General features: G+C 39.9%; 1 protein-coding gene across 17 annotated transcripts in view; it reads left to right on the plus strand.

Annotated features, from left to right (window-relative positions):
- AMN1 (antagonist of mitotic exit network 1 homolog) overlaps nucleotides 1–16,525 on the plus strand; it is a 78,559-nt gene that overhangs the window by 17,992 nt on the left and 44,042 nt on the right. For 13 of the 17 annotated variants that reach the window (XM_017976013.4, XM_017976008.4, XM_078338939.1 and 10 more), the window contains exon 2: nucleotides 12,843–12,975. The exons of 2 other annotated variants lie outside the window; for them this stretch is intronic. In XM_017976013.4, the coding sequence (XP_017831502.1) occupies nucleotides 12,843–12,975 (133 nt within the window). Of the gene's footprint in view, nucleotides 1–7,359; nucleotides 7,434–12,842; nucleotides 12,976–16,525 lie in introns of all 17 variants that reach the window. 2 more of the 17 variants (XM_078338941.1, XM_054238192.2) reach the window with 1 other exon arrangement.

Here is a 16,525-nt window from a genome sequence, read left to right on the forward strand (position 1 = left end):
CGCCTATAATCCCAGCACTTTGGGAGGCTGAGGCGGGTGGATCACAAGGTCAAGAGATCGAGACCATCCTGGTCAACATGGTGAAACACCATCTCTACTAAAAATACAAAACATTAGCTGGGCGTGGTGGCGCGTGCCTGTAATCCCAGCTACTCAGGAGGCTGAGGCAGGAGAATTGCTTGAACCCAGGAGGTGGAGGTTGTGGAGCCGAGATCACACCATTGCACTCCAGCCTGGGTAACAAGAGCAAAACTCTGTCTCAAAAAAAAAAAAAAAAAAAAGGAACTATGGATGCAGAGAGACACTACAGAGTTGTGCAAACGGAGGAAAGATCATGCAACTTTAGATCTGGCAGTGGTTTCTTAAAGATGACTCAAAAAGGAGAAGCAACTGAAGAGAAAAAATACATGGCGTATTGGCTTAGTAACAGTCAAAAATTACAAAATTTGCATGGAAAAAAATTACCTGAAGGAGACTCAGTAACAAATAGAATTTACACTTTAGGAACTACAGATAATAGAACAATTTGAAAGGTATTTTAAACTAAATATGTTGGAAATAATTAAAATCAATAGCAGAACCAGTTATCCTTAAGGGAAGAATATGGATTAAAATAACACAGACTTTTTTTGTTTAAATTAGGAGGCCCAGGAAAGAAAAATATTGGCTGGGCATGGTGGCTTATGCCTGTACTTTGGGGAGCACTTTGGGAGGCCGAGGTGGGCAGATCACGAGATCAGGAGTTCGAGACCAGCCTAGCCAATATGGTGAAACCCTGTCCCTACTAAAAATATGAAAAATTAGCTGGGTGTGGTGGCGCATGCCTGTAGTCCTAGTTACTCGGGAGGCTGAGGCAGAATAATTGCTTGAATCTGGGAGGTGGAGGTTGCAGTGAGCCAAGATTGTGCCACTGTACTCTAGCCTGGGCAACAAAGTGAGACTCTGTCTCAAAAGGAAAAAGAAAAATGTCATTGAAATAGTCTAAATTCCCTTGCATGTTCTGATGGACCATATGCTGGACTTGGACCACTTCTGTCTAAAATAAGACCCACTTGTTCCCCCCATTCTCTGATGCTTATTCACAACTGGATCTGGTACCCCGGGGTAATCATTGAAGTCGTTATTGCAGGTTGGCCTTAACCTGCTCTTTAGAGTACTGTTGATGTAGTCTTAATGAAATGCTTTGAGAGACAGATTGAACAGATTTGATTTCAGCTTCTGTTGGTCGAATTAATTAGAGTAACTGACAAGGTGTCATACTTACATGTAAGTATTTCAGCTCAGCCAAGAAGAGGTTGGAGTGGTTTACTGGGAGAGAAATTTTCCATGGATCTGCCCATTCTGCTGGGTTTGTAGAAAAATGCAAGGCCCTTCTGTTTCTCTGGTTATCAGTTAAAAGAAAAACAAAAACCCACAAAAATGCAAGGTTCTGATTGCTGTCTACCTTGGCCATTTCTCAAGGTTGTATTTGTAGCAAGCAAGCTTGAAAGAAGAAGTACTGTCTCCCCATGAACAAAGAGCAGACTTGCTTCACATTTCCCAAGCCCAGGGTTCCTCTCTTGTAACTGAACCCGCTACATAGGCAAATGTGTTAGTCAGTTCAGGCTGCTCTAACAAAGTACCATAGTCCCAATGGCATAGAAACAACAGAATTTTATTTCTTATCATTCTGGAGTCTGAAAATTCAAGATAGGAGTACCAGCATGGTTGGGTTCATGGGAAGGCCCTCTTCTGGGTTGCAGTCTGGAAACTTTTCATTGTATCTTTACATGGTAGAAAGGGAGCTAAAGAACTTTCTGGGGTCTTTTTTTAAAGGAAATTAATTCCATTCATGATTGCTCCGTTCTCATGACCTAATTACCCCCTATAGGCCCTATTACATTGGAGTTAGGATTTCAACACATGAATTTGAGTAGTACACAAACATTCAGCTCATGACAGCAAGCATTTATCTAGGCCCACCAACATCATGCCCATGAGACTTGCAGAGCATGGAAGAACCAACACAAACACGAAGCCCCAACTACTCCTCTTTGTCCTAAGTAATAAAGTCCTTTTACTCTGGTCCAGGAATCTCATGTTTTCTGCCAGCATTCATGAAATAGCAACAGGTTAACTTGTATGCTTGTAAGTAGGGTACAATCACAAACCTTTCGTAATTCTTGATGTTCACAAAAATCAATTCCTGCTTCCTCATTTTCTCTTGCCACTGCCATGGAAGAAGTGCCTTACACCTCCTGTCATGATTCTGAGGCCTCCCCAGCCATGTGTAACTATAACTGTAGAGGATCTGGCAAGATGGCTGAATAGGAACAGCTCCAGTCTGCAGCTCCCAGCGAGACCAATGCAGAAGGCATGTGATTTCTGCATTTCCAACTGAGTGGCGCCTGGAGCCCCAGTGAGACAGAACCATTCACTCCCCTGGAGAGGGGTCTGAAGCCAGGGAGCCAAGTGGTCTTGAGATGCTCAGTGGCTCCCACTCCCATGGAGCCCAACAAGCTAAGAACTACTGGCTTGAAATTCTCGCTGCCAGCACAGCAGTCTGAAGTTGACCTGGGATGACTGAGCTTGGTGGGGAAAGGTGTGTCCACCATTACTGAGGCTTGAGTAGGCGTTTTTCTCCTCACAGTACTATGGAGGCTGAGAAGTTCAGACTGGGTGGAACTCACCAAAACACAGCAAAGAGGCTGTGGCAAACTGCCTCTCTAGATTCCTCCTCACTGGGTAGGGCATCTCTGAAAGAAAGGCAGTAGCCCCGGTCAGGGGCTTATGGATAAAACTCCCATCTTCCTGGGACAGAGCATCTGGGGGAAGGGGTGGCTGTGGGCACAGCTTCAGCGGATTTAATCATTCCTGCCTGCCAGCTCTGAAGAGAGCAGCTGATCCTGACAAGAAGGATTCTCCCAGCACAGCCCTCAAGCTCTGCTAAAGGACAGACTGCCTTCTCAAGTGGGTCCCTGACCCTCATGCCTCCTGACTGGGAGAGACCTCCCAAAAGGGATTGACAGAAATCTCATACAGGAGAGCTCCGGCCAGTGTCAGGCCAGTGCCCTTCTGGAACAGAGCTTCCGGAGGAAGGAGCAGGCAGCAGTCTTTGCTTTTCTGCAGGCTCAACTGGTGATACCCAGGCAAACAGGTTCTGGAGTGGACCTCCAGCAAACTGCAGCAGACCTGCAGAAGAGAGGCCTGTTAGAAGAAAAACTAACAAACAGAAAGCAATACCATCAACATCAGCAAAAAGAACCCCCACACAGAAACCCCATCCAAAGGTCATCAGCCTCAACGATCAAAAGTAGATAAATCCACAAAGGTGAGGAAAAACCAGTGCAAAAATGCTGAAAATTCCAAAAACTAGAATGCCACTTCTCCTCCAAATGATCACAACTTCTCTCCAGCCAGGGCACAAAACTGGACAGAGAATGAGTTTGACGAATTGACAGAAGTAGGCTTTAGAAAGTGGGTAATAACAAACTCCTCTGAGCTAAAGGAGCATGTTCTAACCCAATGCAAGGAAGCTAAGAACCTTGGTAAAAAGTTACAGGAACTGCTAACTAGAATAACCAGTTTAGAGAAGAACATAAATGACCTGCTGGAGCTGAAAAACACAGCATGAGAACTTCATGAAGCATATACAAGTATCAATAGCCAAATCTATCAAGTGGAAGAAAGGATAGCAGAGATTGAAGATCAATTTACTGAAATAAGGTGTGAAGACAAGATTAGAGAAAAAAGAATGAAAAGGTACAAACAAAGCCTCCAAGAAATATGGGACTATGTGAAAAGACCAAACCTATTTGTACCTGATTGATGTACCTGAAAGTGACAGAAAGAATGGAACCAAGTTGGAAAATGCACTTCAGGATATTATCTAGGAGAACTTCCTTAACCTAGCAAGACAGGCCAACATTCAAATTCAGGTTGAACAATGAGAACACATGGACATAGGAGGGGAACATCACACACCAGGGAGCAAGGGGAGGGAGAGCATAGAACAAATACCTAATGCATGCAGGGCTTAAAACCTAGATGACGGGTTTATAGGGGCTGCATACCACCAGGGAACATGTATAGTGTAACAAACCTGAACGTTCTGCACATGTATCTCAGAACTTAAATTTTTTAAAAGGTAGCTATAAATCTTAGTTACAAAGAAATCCCAGTTTCTGATACTGCCTCTTTTGAGTTAAATTAGACAGTAGGTAGACAGATTAGAAGGTACCATGATAGAGTCTTGAATTAAAACAAGTTTAAAGTACCTCGATACTAGAGAATAATTTATTTAATCTTTCTTCATAAAGAATGTGTTTATCCAGAAATACCATTTGATCCAGCAATCCCATTACTGGCTTTATACCCAAAGGAATATAAATCATTCTATTATAATGAATGTTTGTTTATTGCACACATATATTTATTGCAGCACTATTCACAATATCAAAGACATGGAACCAACCCAAATACCCATCAATGATAGACTGGATAAAGAAAATGTGGCACATATACACTATGGAACACTATGCAGCCATAAAAAGAAATGAAATCATGTCCTTTGCAGGGACATGGATGAAGCTGGAAGACATCATCCTCAGCAAACTAACACAGGAGCAGAAAACCAAACACCGCATGTTCTCATAAGTGGGAGCTGAACAATGAGAACATATGGACACAGGGAGGGGAACATCACACACTGAGGCCTGTGGTGGGAGGGAGCGAGAAGAGGGATAGTATCAGGACAAATAGCTGATGCATGTGGGGCTTAATACCTAGGTGGATATCCAAGAACTTAAAGTAAAATAAAAATTATTTTAAAAAGTCAATTCCTGGTGGTTTGTAAGTCAAAAAGTAAAAGTGAAACAATAACAATGAATTCTTCTAGAAGAAAACATAGGAAAATATCTTCATGAACTTAGGATGGGGAAAGTTTATAAACAGGACAAAAAATCACTTGCTGTATAGGAAAACACTGATAATTTGGACTATATTAGAATGTACTCTTCAGCAAAAGACATGATTAAGAAAGTGGAAAGGGAATCCACAGAATGTGGGAATGTATTTGCAACAGATACAACAAACAGAAGGTTTATATCCAGAATATAACATGAATTCCTATATATCAGTAAGAAGCATAACCCAAAATGAAAGAGGGCAAAATCCTTGAGTAGATACTCCACAAAAGAAGATATCCAACTAGACAATACAAAGATGAATGTGTACTCATATTAATCAGAGATTGCAATTTAAAGCCACATTGCATTGCTATTATACATTCACTAAAATGGCTAAAATTTAAGACTAACAATTCCAAATGTTGGCAAGGATACAGACCACAGGAATGCTCATTCATCAATGGTAGGATTGTTATTGGGCACAACCACTTTGGAAAACTGGAATTAAGCTAAACATATGTCTACTCTATGAGCCAGCGGTTCCACTGCTAGATGTGTGTGTGTGTATATGTGTATATATACGTATATATATGTTTCTGAGTATGTATCTGAGTGTATATAGATACATACTATGTATGTGTATATATATATACACACATATGTCTATATACACTCAGATACATACTCAGAAACATATATATACGTATATACAGATACACATGTGTATACATATATATGTATATATGTATGAAACAGATACGTGTGTACCAAAAGACATGTCTAAAAAATTCATATTAATATTACTCATAATAGTAAAGAGTTACAAACAACCGAACTGTATAGTCACTGTAGAATAAATTGGTAAACAACAGAATATGATACATCAGTGAAAATGGACATGAATAACGTGAAAATTGAAATGAACACTCTATAGCTACCTACAAAAATGCAGATGAATTTCACAAACATAATGTTCAGCAAAAGAAACCAAGGAAAAATGATGAAGCAATACTGAAACCAAACAGAATAGGCTGTAAAGTAAAAACGATGAATATGGGTAGAGACATTACTTAATAATAAAAAAAATATTCCACAAAAAAATGTGACCATGAATTTGCAACGAACACCACAGTCTTATGAAAAGGAAACCTGTCATGTAGTTTAGTCAAATTTAGTCATGTTAGGAAACTTAATATACTACTCTTAAATTTTATAAATATAGAAAATAGCTCAGAGTATGGTCAGGTGACTCGGACCAAGCAGGGTTTTCCTTATCCCAGTGGATTTTGTAGAATACACTGCCAGTCTCTTGTCTTTTTTTTTTTTTTTTTTTTTTTTTTTAGATGGCGTTTTGCTGTCATTGCTAAAGTTGGAGTGCAATGGCACGACCTCAGATCACCACCATCTCCACCTCCTGGGTTCAAGCAATTCTCTTGCCTCAACCATCTAAGTAACTGGGATACAGGCATGCGCCACCACGCCCAGCTAACTTTGTATTTTTAGTAGAGACGGGGTTTCTCCATGTTGGTCAGGCTGGTCTCAAACTCCTGAACTCAGGTGATCCGCCCGCCTCGGCCTCCCAAAGTGCTGGGATTACAGGCATGAGCCACTGTGCCCGTCCCAGTCTCTTCTCTTTTGTTCACCATGGCTTCTTCTGATATCCAGGTAAAAGCACTGAAGAAGTGTGCCTCAGGCCGGGCTTTTGATCTGATTCTCAGACCCCAGTCAAAATAATCTATCCCAGAGTTCCTCATTTCTCCTCCAAAGAAGAAAAATATTTTGCTGGAGGAAACTGAGAATAAATTAGGAGCTTCAGAAAAAAGACACAAGCCCTGCAAAGCTGAGATCTTGAAGCAGCTTGCTGAAAACTGAAAGCAGGAGAAAGAAGTGCTTCAGGAAAAAAAAAAAAAAAAAAAAAGAACAGCTTCACTAAAACAGAAGAGAAGCTGACCCACAAAATGGAAGCTAATAAAGAGAACAGGAAGTCGCAAATGGCTACCACACTGGAGTGTTTGCAGAGAAAGATAAGCACATTGAAGAAATGCGGAAGAGCAAAGAATCCAGAGACTCTGCTGATGAGAATGAAGCTAATTTGTTCTGAGAACTGACTTTCTCCCCGCTCTTCTTCCTGAATGTCCAGACTATAGCCAGTGTCATTTTATTTTTTGCTCCTAACAAACATTCTAGCTGACATAAGACTAGATAGGTAGATTCAGACTATATGATGTTGTTTTAGGAGCTAAAGGGAAGAAACTAAGAGTTTTACTCTCTAAAGTCTTGGTCTTTCTAACGTAGCTACGTTTCTTATTGCATTTTTACCACCTCAGTACACTTAGTGTACTGGGTTAATGGCTAGTACTGTATTGGCTTTGTGAAACATTTTGTGAAAAGAGTATGTAGTGGCTTCTTTTGAACTGTTAGATACTGAATATTTGTTCATTTTTAAATCCCAATTATGTCCTAATTTTACCAGATGCCACTGGACTTGAATGGTTAATAAAATTGCACAGTGTTGTTGGTGGCAGTGACTGACTTCTTTCTATTCAGGTAATAAGTTATCAAGACCCTCCTAGTTTATATTTTTTCAGGTAGAGCCTTTAGGTCAGTGGAAATAACCAGCACACACATTACTGCAAAGTCTCTGCTTTTGAGTTTCTTGCTCCAGAGTTGTTTATATTGTCTTCTTCTACAATCATTGCTTTGTTTCAGTGCCTCAATCCTGATCAGCTATTGCTGTATTCTTTCAAATATTTATTTGCAAGCAATCTTTTTTTTTTGTTCTATGTTACTGTTTAAAAGGCAGACTAAGGCTGAGCACAGGGCTCATGCCTATAATCCCAGCAGTTTGGGAGGCCAAGGCAGGAGGCTCACTTGAGCCCAGGAGTTCAAGACCAGCCTGGACAACATAGAGACCCCATCTCTACAAGAAATACAAAAAATTAGCTGATTGTGGTGGTGCATGTCTGTAATCCCAACTATTTGGGAGGCTGAGGTAAGAGGATCACTTGAGCCTTGGAGGTTGAGGCTGCAATGAGTTGTGATCATACCACTACACTCCAGCCTGGGCAACAGAGTGAGACCCTGTCTCAAGATAAATAAATAAATAAAAATATTAAAGGCAGATTAAAGGCACAAATAGTGTTTCTAGAGAAGAGTTTAGAGGGGATCTTAAGCTTCCTCTTGGAGATATTTAGTGGTTTGCTTGCATTATGTTACAGGTGGGGGTGTGTTCTAATACTTTCCTGCCATAGAAGTGATAATTTGAGAATTGAAACCTTTTTTTGGCCTGTTTTCTTTATACCCCACTCATAGTACAGCTTTGAGAGAATCATAATACTAAAATAACTTTCCATGCTGCTGTAGCAACTCCTGTGAAATGATTTAAGGGAACTTTATATTTTTAAAAAATAATTTATGTATAGATATATATAAGAATTAAAAGTATAACAAAATTATGGACAGGAACTATTTTTAAAACTTAATGGTAGTAATTGTCTCTACAAAGAGAGATACATAGAGTAAACCAGGCAAGTATATAAAGGAGGCTTTAATTTTATCTGAAAAAAAAAAAATTTTTTTTGGAGACAAGGTCTAGCTCTGTCATCCAGGCTGGAGTGCAGTGGTGCAGCCACAGGTCACCACAGCCTCAACCTCTTGGGCTTAAATGATCCTCCCACCTCAGCAGTCCCGCAGCCCCCCAGGTAGCTGAGACTATAAGTTCACACCACCACACCCTGCTAATTTTTGTATTATTTGTAGAGACAGGGTTTTGCCATGTTGCCCAGGCTGGTCTTGAACTCCTGGGCTCAAGTGAGCCTCCTGCCTCAGCCTCCCAAAGTGCTGGGATTACAGGCATAAGCCACCATGCTTGGCCTTAATCAGAAATGCTTTGTCTTGAGATATCTGACACAAATATGATAAAGAGTAATAAAATTCTAGGTTTGGGATACATAGATGTATGTCATCCTATTTTATATTTCTGTAGTTTTGAAATTTTTATTATAAAACAAGAATAAGCAAAAGCTTGTAGAAATGAAACAAATTTGATTTTAAATTACAAATATCATAAATAGAAATTACACATATTTAGTAGAAAAATGAGAATATAGTAGAATTAGATAATGCTGTAAATAAACATATACACCAAACATATTTGGCCACATGTGGCATGTATTTGGCCGCAACAAAGAGCTCTTACACATTTGTCAAAAAATAATAAAATGGTCCTCAAAAAACTAAAAATGGAACTACTGTATAATTCAGCAATTTCTCTACTGGGTAGATGTCCAAAAAAAAAGAAGTAAATACATAGAAGAGATATCTGCACTCTCATGTTTATTGCAGCACTATTTGTAATAACCAAAATAACCATAATCAGTGGATGAACAAAGAAAATGTGGTACAGTACATATACACAATGGAATATTATTCAGCCACTAAAAAATAATGAATTCAACTAGTCGCGGTGGCTTACACCTGTATTCCTAGCACTTTGGGAGGCCAAGGTGGGCAGATCACGAGGTCAAGAGTTTGAGACCAGCCTGGCCAAAGTAGTGAAACCCCATCTCTACTAAGAATACAATAATTAGCTGGGTGTGGCGGCGCATGCCTGTAATCCCAGCTACTCAGGAGGCGAAGGCAGGAGAATCACTTGAACCCGGGAAGTGTAGGTTGCAGTGAGCTGAGATTGCACCACTGCACTCCAGCCTGAGTGACAGTGCAAGACTTTGTCTCAAAAAAAGTAAAAAAAGATAAAATAAAATAATAATGAAATCTTACTCAAGTGTGGTAAGCATGCCTCTAGAGGCTGAGGCAGGAGGATCTCTTGAGTCCAGGAGGTTAAGGCTGCAGTGAGCTGTGATTGAACCATTGCACCCCAACCTAGGCAACAGAGCAAGACCCCATCTTGGGAGAGAAGGAGGGAGGAAGGAAGGGAAGGAAGCAAGGAAAGTAGGGAGGGAAGGAATGAATTTTGTCATATGCAGCAACATGGCTGGAACATTATGTTAAGTGAAGTAAGCCAAACACAGTAAGACAAATGTCACATGTTCTCATTCATATTTGGGAGCTAAAAAAAAAGTGAATATCATGAAGATAGTGAGTAGATGGGTGGTTAACAGAGGCTGGGAAAGGTAGGGAATGGGGGCATAGGGAGAGGTTGATTAATGGGTATAAATACACAGATAAAAGAAATAGTACTGTTCTATAGATCAGTAGGGTGACTATAGTTAATGATAATCTATTTTACACTTCAAAAAAGTTAGAAGAGAATAATTTAAATGTTCCTAGCATAAATGAAAGATAAATATTTAAGGTGATGCATAACCCAATTACCCTGATTTGATCTTTATAGATATGAACATGTCAAATTATCACAGGTACCCTGAAAATATGTACATCTATTATGCATCAGTTCGAAAATAAAACAGGCAAAGGGTATGTATAGACTTTATAGAAAAGCATATCCAGTGATGCAGTATAGTTAACAAAATAAATTTAAAAAATAAGAAAAGAAAAGCATATCCAGGGCCGGGCACAGTGGCTCATGCCTGTAATCCTAGCACTTTAGGAGGCTGAGGCAAGCAGATCACAAGGTAAGGAGTTCAAGACCAGCCTGGCCAACATGGCGAAACTCCTGCTCTACTAAAAATATAAAAATTAGCTGGACGTGGTGGCAGGTGCCTGTAATCCTAGCTTCTCGGGAGGCTGAGGCAGGAAAATTGCTTGAACCCCAGAGGTGGCGGGTGCAGTGAGCTGAAATCACGCGATTGCACTCCATCCTGGGTGACGAGCAAGACTCTGTCTCAAAAATAAAAATAAAAAAATAAAAATCCAGATAGCCAGTAAGCTCATGAAAGGATGTTAAGTTTACTAGTAGTTAGAGAAAAACAAGTTAAAGTAATAGTGAGACACCATTTTCACCTGTTAGGCTTTCCAACAGTTAAGAGTAGGTGATCCTGAAAACATAGTGCTGAGTGAAAAGCAACAAATCTATGACAAGTCCCATGTATACAAATCAGAAAGCATGCATGCAACAAACGTGTTAAAGGAAATATACAATGAAAAGATACACATTAAACATTAGAATAGTTTCCTAGAATGGTGAGGAATGGGAGTGGGAAATGGAGATAAGAAAGTAACAGAAAAAATGAATAAATAAATAAAATTAAACATAAAATAAGTCAATAAAACTAGCCATAATACCTATTGCTGGAAGGATGTAGCAGAAAAGAAGCCTTCTAACACTACCAATAGAAATATAAAGTGTTTTCCAGACTTTCTGAAAAATAATCTGACAGTATAATCCTAGAAATAGTGGGAATGTTTGTCGGCATGGGGGTCACTAATTAGATGATCCATACTGTGAAATATGATATGGCCATTCAAGGAGCATCAGAACTGTGCTTAATGCCTTGAAGGGATTTCATTAGATATTGAATGAAAGATGGTGTAGAAAAGTAAGTGCACGGTGGTGCCATTTTAGGAGACAATGACCCCTCCCCCACACAAGCCTTTGAGAGAGAGAGTGTGTGTGTGTGTGTGTGTGTACAAGCACAGAGAAAAATAAAGAATATATGCTACATTGGTGTGGACAGCTAAACTAATGGAGGGGGAAGAATAAGAGAGGAAACTGCTTAGGCAACCAAAAGTAAAAATTAAAATTGCACTAAAAAATTAATCATAGGTGGCTGGGCGCAGAGGCTCATGCCTGTAATCCCAGCTCTTTGGGAGGCCAAGACAGGCGAATCACAAGGTCAAGAGATCAAGACCATCCTGGCCAACACGGTAAAGCCCTGTCTCTACTGAAAATACAAAAATTAGCTGGGTGTAGTGGTATACACCTGTAGTCCCAGCTACTTGGGAGGCTGAGGCAGGAGAATTGCTTGAACTCGGGAGGTGGAGGTTGCATTGAGCCAAGATCTCGCCACTGCACTCCAGCCTGGGCAAGAGAGTAAGACTCAGTCTAAAAAAAAAAAAATTAATTACAGGTATAAGATCACAGTCATTCATGAATGTAAAATTTTGTATATGTGGGGATATTTGCACACAGAAATTACTAAGATTTTTGTTTGTTAGAAGTATGAGTTTTTTAGATGGTTGATTTTCAGTCCACAGATAGATATGTTGGTCATAAGATTCTTGGTTGTCAATGCCTGATAGCTCTCCTCTCTGCATGTACAATGCCGGCACTAAGTTTGGTATCTCTGTGATTTGTATTATTTGCAGAATCTTTGTGGTTATGGTTCTTTCTCTAGTGATTTCATTATCCACGTAATGTTCATGAAAAATAGTGAAAACAAGTTTGTTGGATTAACAGATAAAACTTTTCAATTAGTGGGTCCCAGTATAATGCTTATTTAGGAATATGTGTCTTAGGAATTAGAAACTTAGGAAAAACACTCTTGTTGGTCATTTAAAATGCATTTTGGTACATGCGGTATGCATTTAAAAAAATTTAGAGGAAGAACACCTTGTCCATAATTTAATGCAGACTAGGTTTTTGAAGCTTACAGAGCTAGAGTTTTAAATATAGTATTAATGTAAGATGTATATACTTTTTTTGAGACAGGATCTTGCTCTGTTGCCCAGGCTGGAGTGTAGTGGCACAATCACAGCTCACTGCAGTCTCAACCTTCTGGGCCCAAGTTATCCTCCCCCATCAGCCTCCCAAGTGGCTGGGACTACAGGCCCACACCACCATGCCCAGCTTATTTTTTTATTTGCTTTTGTAGAGACAGACTTTCACCATGTTGCCCAGGCTGGTCTTAAACTCCTGAGCTTAAGCAAGCCTCCTGCCTGGGCCTCCAAAGTGTTGGGATTATAGGTGTGAGCTACCACACATAGCCAAAACATAAACTTGTATGAAAGGGCTAAGTGCTGACAAATAGCATTAAGACAAGTGTTAGGAATCAGTGCAGGCCCAATGTGATTTACTGTATTGTATTTGTATTTCAGATGCCTTTGGTGCTTCATGAAGAATATTTCCAGATATATCACAGACATTAAGCCTTTGCCTCCCAACATAAAAGATAGACTGATTAAAATAATGAGCATGCAGGGGCGGATAACAGATTCAAATATAAGTGAGGTAAGAGTATGAATAACTGTAAAGCAAGTGTATTGTATTTTCTGTTTAGATATGGTTTTAGATTTTTGGAACAATGGTATATGGTAAGACTGGTAATCATTTTTAATTTTTTTGTTGTTGTTACAGGATCTTGCTCCGTTGCCCAGGCTAGAGTACAATGGTAGAATCTCAGCTTACTGCAACCTCCAGTGCCTGGGCTTAAGTGATTCCTCTTCAGCCTCCTGAGTAGTTGGGACTATAGGTGTGCACCACCATGCCTGGCTAATTTTTGCATTTTTTGTAGAGACAGGGTTTCATCATGTTGACCAGACTAGTCTCAAACTCCTGAGCTGAAATGATCCACCTGCCTCAGCCTCCCAAAGTGCTGGGATTATAGGTGTGAGCCACTGTGCCTGGCCTGCATTTTAGAATATGATAAAGTATCAGAGTTTGTTTTATTCCCTCCAGATAACCAAAATGTCCACATGTAACAGTTCTTAAAAAATCTCCTTCCACCATTGTCTCAGTCACTTCTCTCATGTCAACCACAGTCATGGAGACTGAAAATCCAAGCAAAAAGGTTTATTGGTGGTTTTAGAATTGCAATTCAAGGAACACAGACTCCAGAGGCATATGAAATCATGTCCTAACTATTTAATTCACATGTCCTAAGAGATATATGAGGGCTTTTAAAGAAAAAGGTCGGAAAGGGTTATCAAACAATTCATTAGTTAGAATAAGGGTTTCTAGGCAGAAGTCCTTGATTCAGGGGTTTGGAAAAGTTCCGTCATCAGCGTACATAGTCTTTTCATAAGTAGCAGCAATTTCATCTGCAGCAGCAGCAAGTACATTCTACGGTCAAGCAGCTGCAGAATGACATTCAGGAAGTAAATGATGTTGCTCTGGTCAGCTCCCATTAGCCTTCCATGTACACTTGTTTTCATGATACCTATACCCTTGACCTCCATGTTTTCAAAAAGTTTTAAAACTTTTTGGTCAAGACTCACATAAGAAATATATGTTACATTGTGACTGTAGTACACAAACCACACTTATGTGTAACAGTATAATGTGCAGTACATTTGGTCTTTTCTATTTTTTTTCTACTTAGTCTGATTTTATTTAAAAAATGTTGATCACAGCCTGCTAAACTGATTTTGTAATTTATTCATAAATAACGACCAGTAGTTAAAAATCACTGTTCTCAAGCAGTGGCTCACACCTGTCATCTCAGCACTTTGGGAGTTTGAGACCAGCCTGACCAACATGGAGAAACCCTGCTTCTACTTAAAAAAAAAAAAAAAAAAAAAAAAATTAGGCAGATGTGGTCGTGTATGCCTGTAATCCCAGCTACTCAGGAGGCTGAGACAGGAGAATCACTTGAACCCGGGAGGCAGAGGTTGCGAGAGCCAAAATTGTGCCATGGCACACCAGCCTGGGCAACAAGAGCAAAACTCTGTCTTAAAAAAAAAAAAGCTATCACTCTTCTCATTTATACTGTTCTTTTTTCAGCTGCTATATTTTTCATATTTAGTATTTCTAATTTACCATTTTATGGTTTCTTGTTTTATCTTGTTAGTCTTTTCTTATTTATTTTAGCATACTATTATGCTCATTAATACCTTTAGCCCCTGTGTTCTAAATACTCTGCTCCTGATGGAATCAGTAATCTTTGTTTTTCTTTTGAAATAGTGATACTCTCTAGGTGTCTTGTTCTGTCCTGTGAGCATATATCTATGTAGACTCTCTGGTAGTGGCAAGTGTAAAGGAGGCCAGATCCTCCTTTGGTGCTTCAAGGAGGGGTATATGTTCTGGGCCATAAAGAAAGGCAGACCTATAGCTTATCTGCTTCCTCTTTTTATTTATAAACAAGACTGTATTAGCCCTACTGAGCTGACAAAGCAGGTGGAGGCCTGGAGAGGGGCTGGAGGGATGAGCTTCAAGGCAGAGAACCCCAAGCACCAGGAAAAGACAGTTAATCACTCTTCCTTTTGCTGAACAGCCCCTCAGATTAGGGCTTAACCTTCAGCCCCTGATTTTTAAAGGTTATTAAATAACAGAGCAGAAAGTTTCCTTTGCTATTACTCCTGTGTTATCTTTTGCTATTTGTGTTTCAAAAACTGAAAATGCTAGTTAGGAATTTCTACACTACTTATATTTAAATATTGTCTTCGGGTTTGCAGCCATCTCCACTCTTGCAGTCATCACCATCTAGTCTACAGAGACTAGAACTGCTCATTGCTGTTGAGGGTGAACGACAACTATCCGGGCTGGTGGGATGGTGGGAAAATAATTTACCAAGACAGTTACAGGTAAAGAAAGGCAGATTTATTTGAGAAAATATGAAAATACATTGCAAGGGAGCAACGGGCAGAGCCAGCAAGAGAGGAGCCAACTGCCAGGAGACAAAGACTTGCTGGGGATTATACAGAATGGAACTTGGGCTGACTGACACCACCAAGGTAGCAGGGAGCTAACTTGCATCCTTCTGTCAGCCGAGGTGTTTGATGCTAAATCATTTGGTGGTAAGCAAGAAGTTTGTAAGTTACGTACATTGTCTGCACAGGAGGGCTGTATGTTCTGGGCCACAAAGAAAGGAAGACCTATAGCTTATCTGCTTTATGTTTTTATTACCCTGGCCCTGCCAGCCTGACTTCTTTTCCATAATTAGGACTCCACAATTTCTCTGACTTCACCTTACCTTCTACCTAATGCCTGTAATCAAAAGTAAGCAAGCTCTGATGACAGCAATCCAGCATATGTTTTTTATGGTGTTTGTTTGTTTGTTTGAGGGAGGATCTCTGTCACCCAGGCTAGAGTGCAGTGGCATAATCATGGCTCACTGCAGCCTCAACCTCCTGGGCTCAGGTGATCCTCCCACCTCCTGAGTACCTAGGACTACAAGTGCTCACCACTTCACCCAAATAATTTTTGTATTTTTTGTAAATACAGAGTTTCACCATATTAACCAGGCTGGTCTCAAACTTCTGGACTCAAGCAATCCGCCCACCTTGACCTCCCAAAGATCTGGGATTACAAGTGTGAGCCACTGCCCCAGCCCACATGGTACAGCATGTGACTAGCCCTGTGACTTTACATTGGAATTGCACTTCAACCTGTCCCTAACGTTTCTTCTGCATTAACCTGATATGCCTTTATTATAATGCTTTATTTTCTTCATGTTAGCTTGCATTTGAACATAGACATCTTACTGGTGTAGTTTGCTTGGCTCTGTGGAAGTAGAATCATATCTCCAGGTTCTTATTGTTGATGGTTCTGCTGAAGTATGTAATGTTATCTGTGACTCATAGATGAACCATTATGACACTGTGGAAAAATGGTGGTTTTCCTCACTTTTCCACCATCCTCATTTCTTTCTATCCCTTTAGCTGTGACTTAGGTTTTTGTTTGATGGCAATCCTTACCATTTTTGAAACTTTATTTTAGCTGAGTAAAAAGGAGAAGTAAAAAGAGTGAATGAGCTAGAAAAACAAGACATGATTTTTCTGGATATTCTCCCTCTAGTCTCTACCCTGCAGGAGAGTCCTGCTTATGACATTATTCAAAAAGC

The sequence above is a fragment of the Callithrix jacchus genome, chromosome 9 (genome assembly GCF_049354715.1).
Source record: "Callithrix jacchus isolate 240 chromosome 9, calJac240_pri, whole genome shotgun sequence".
Taxonomy (NCBI): Eukaryota; Metazoa; Chordata; class Mammalia; order Primates; family Cebidae; genus Callithrix; species Callithrix jacchus.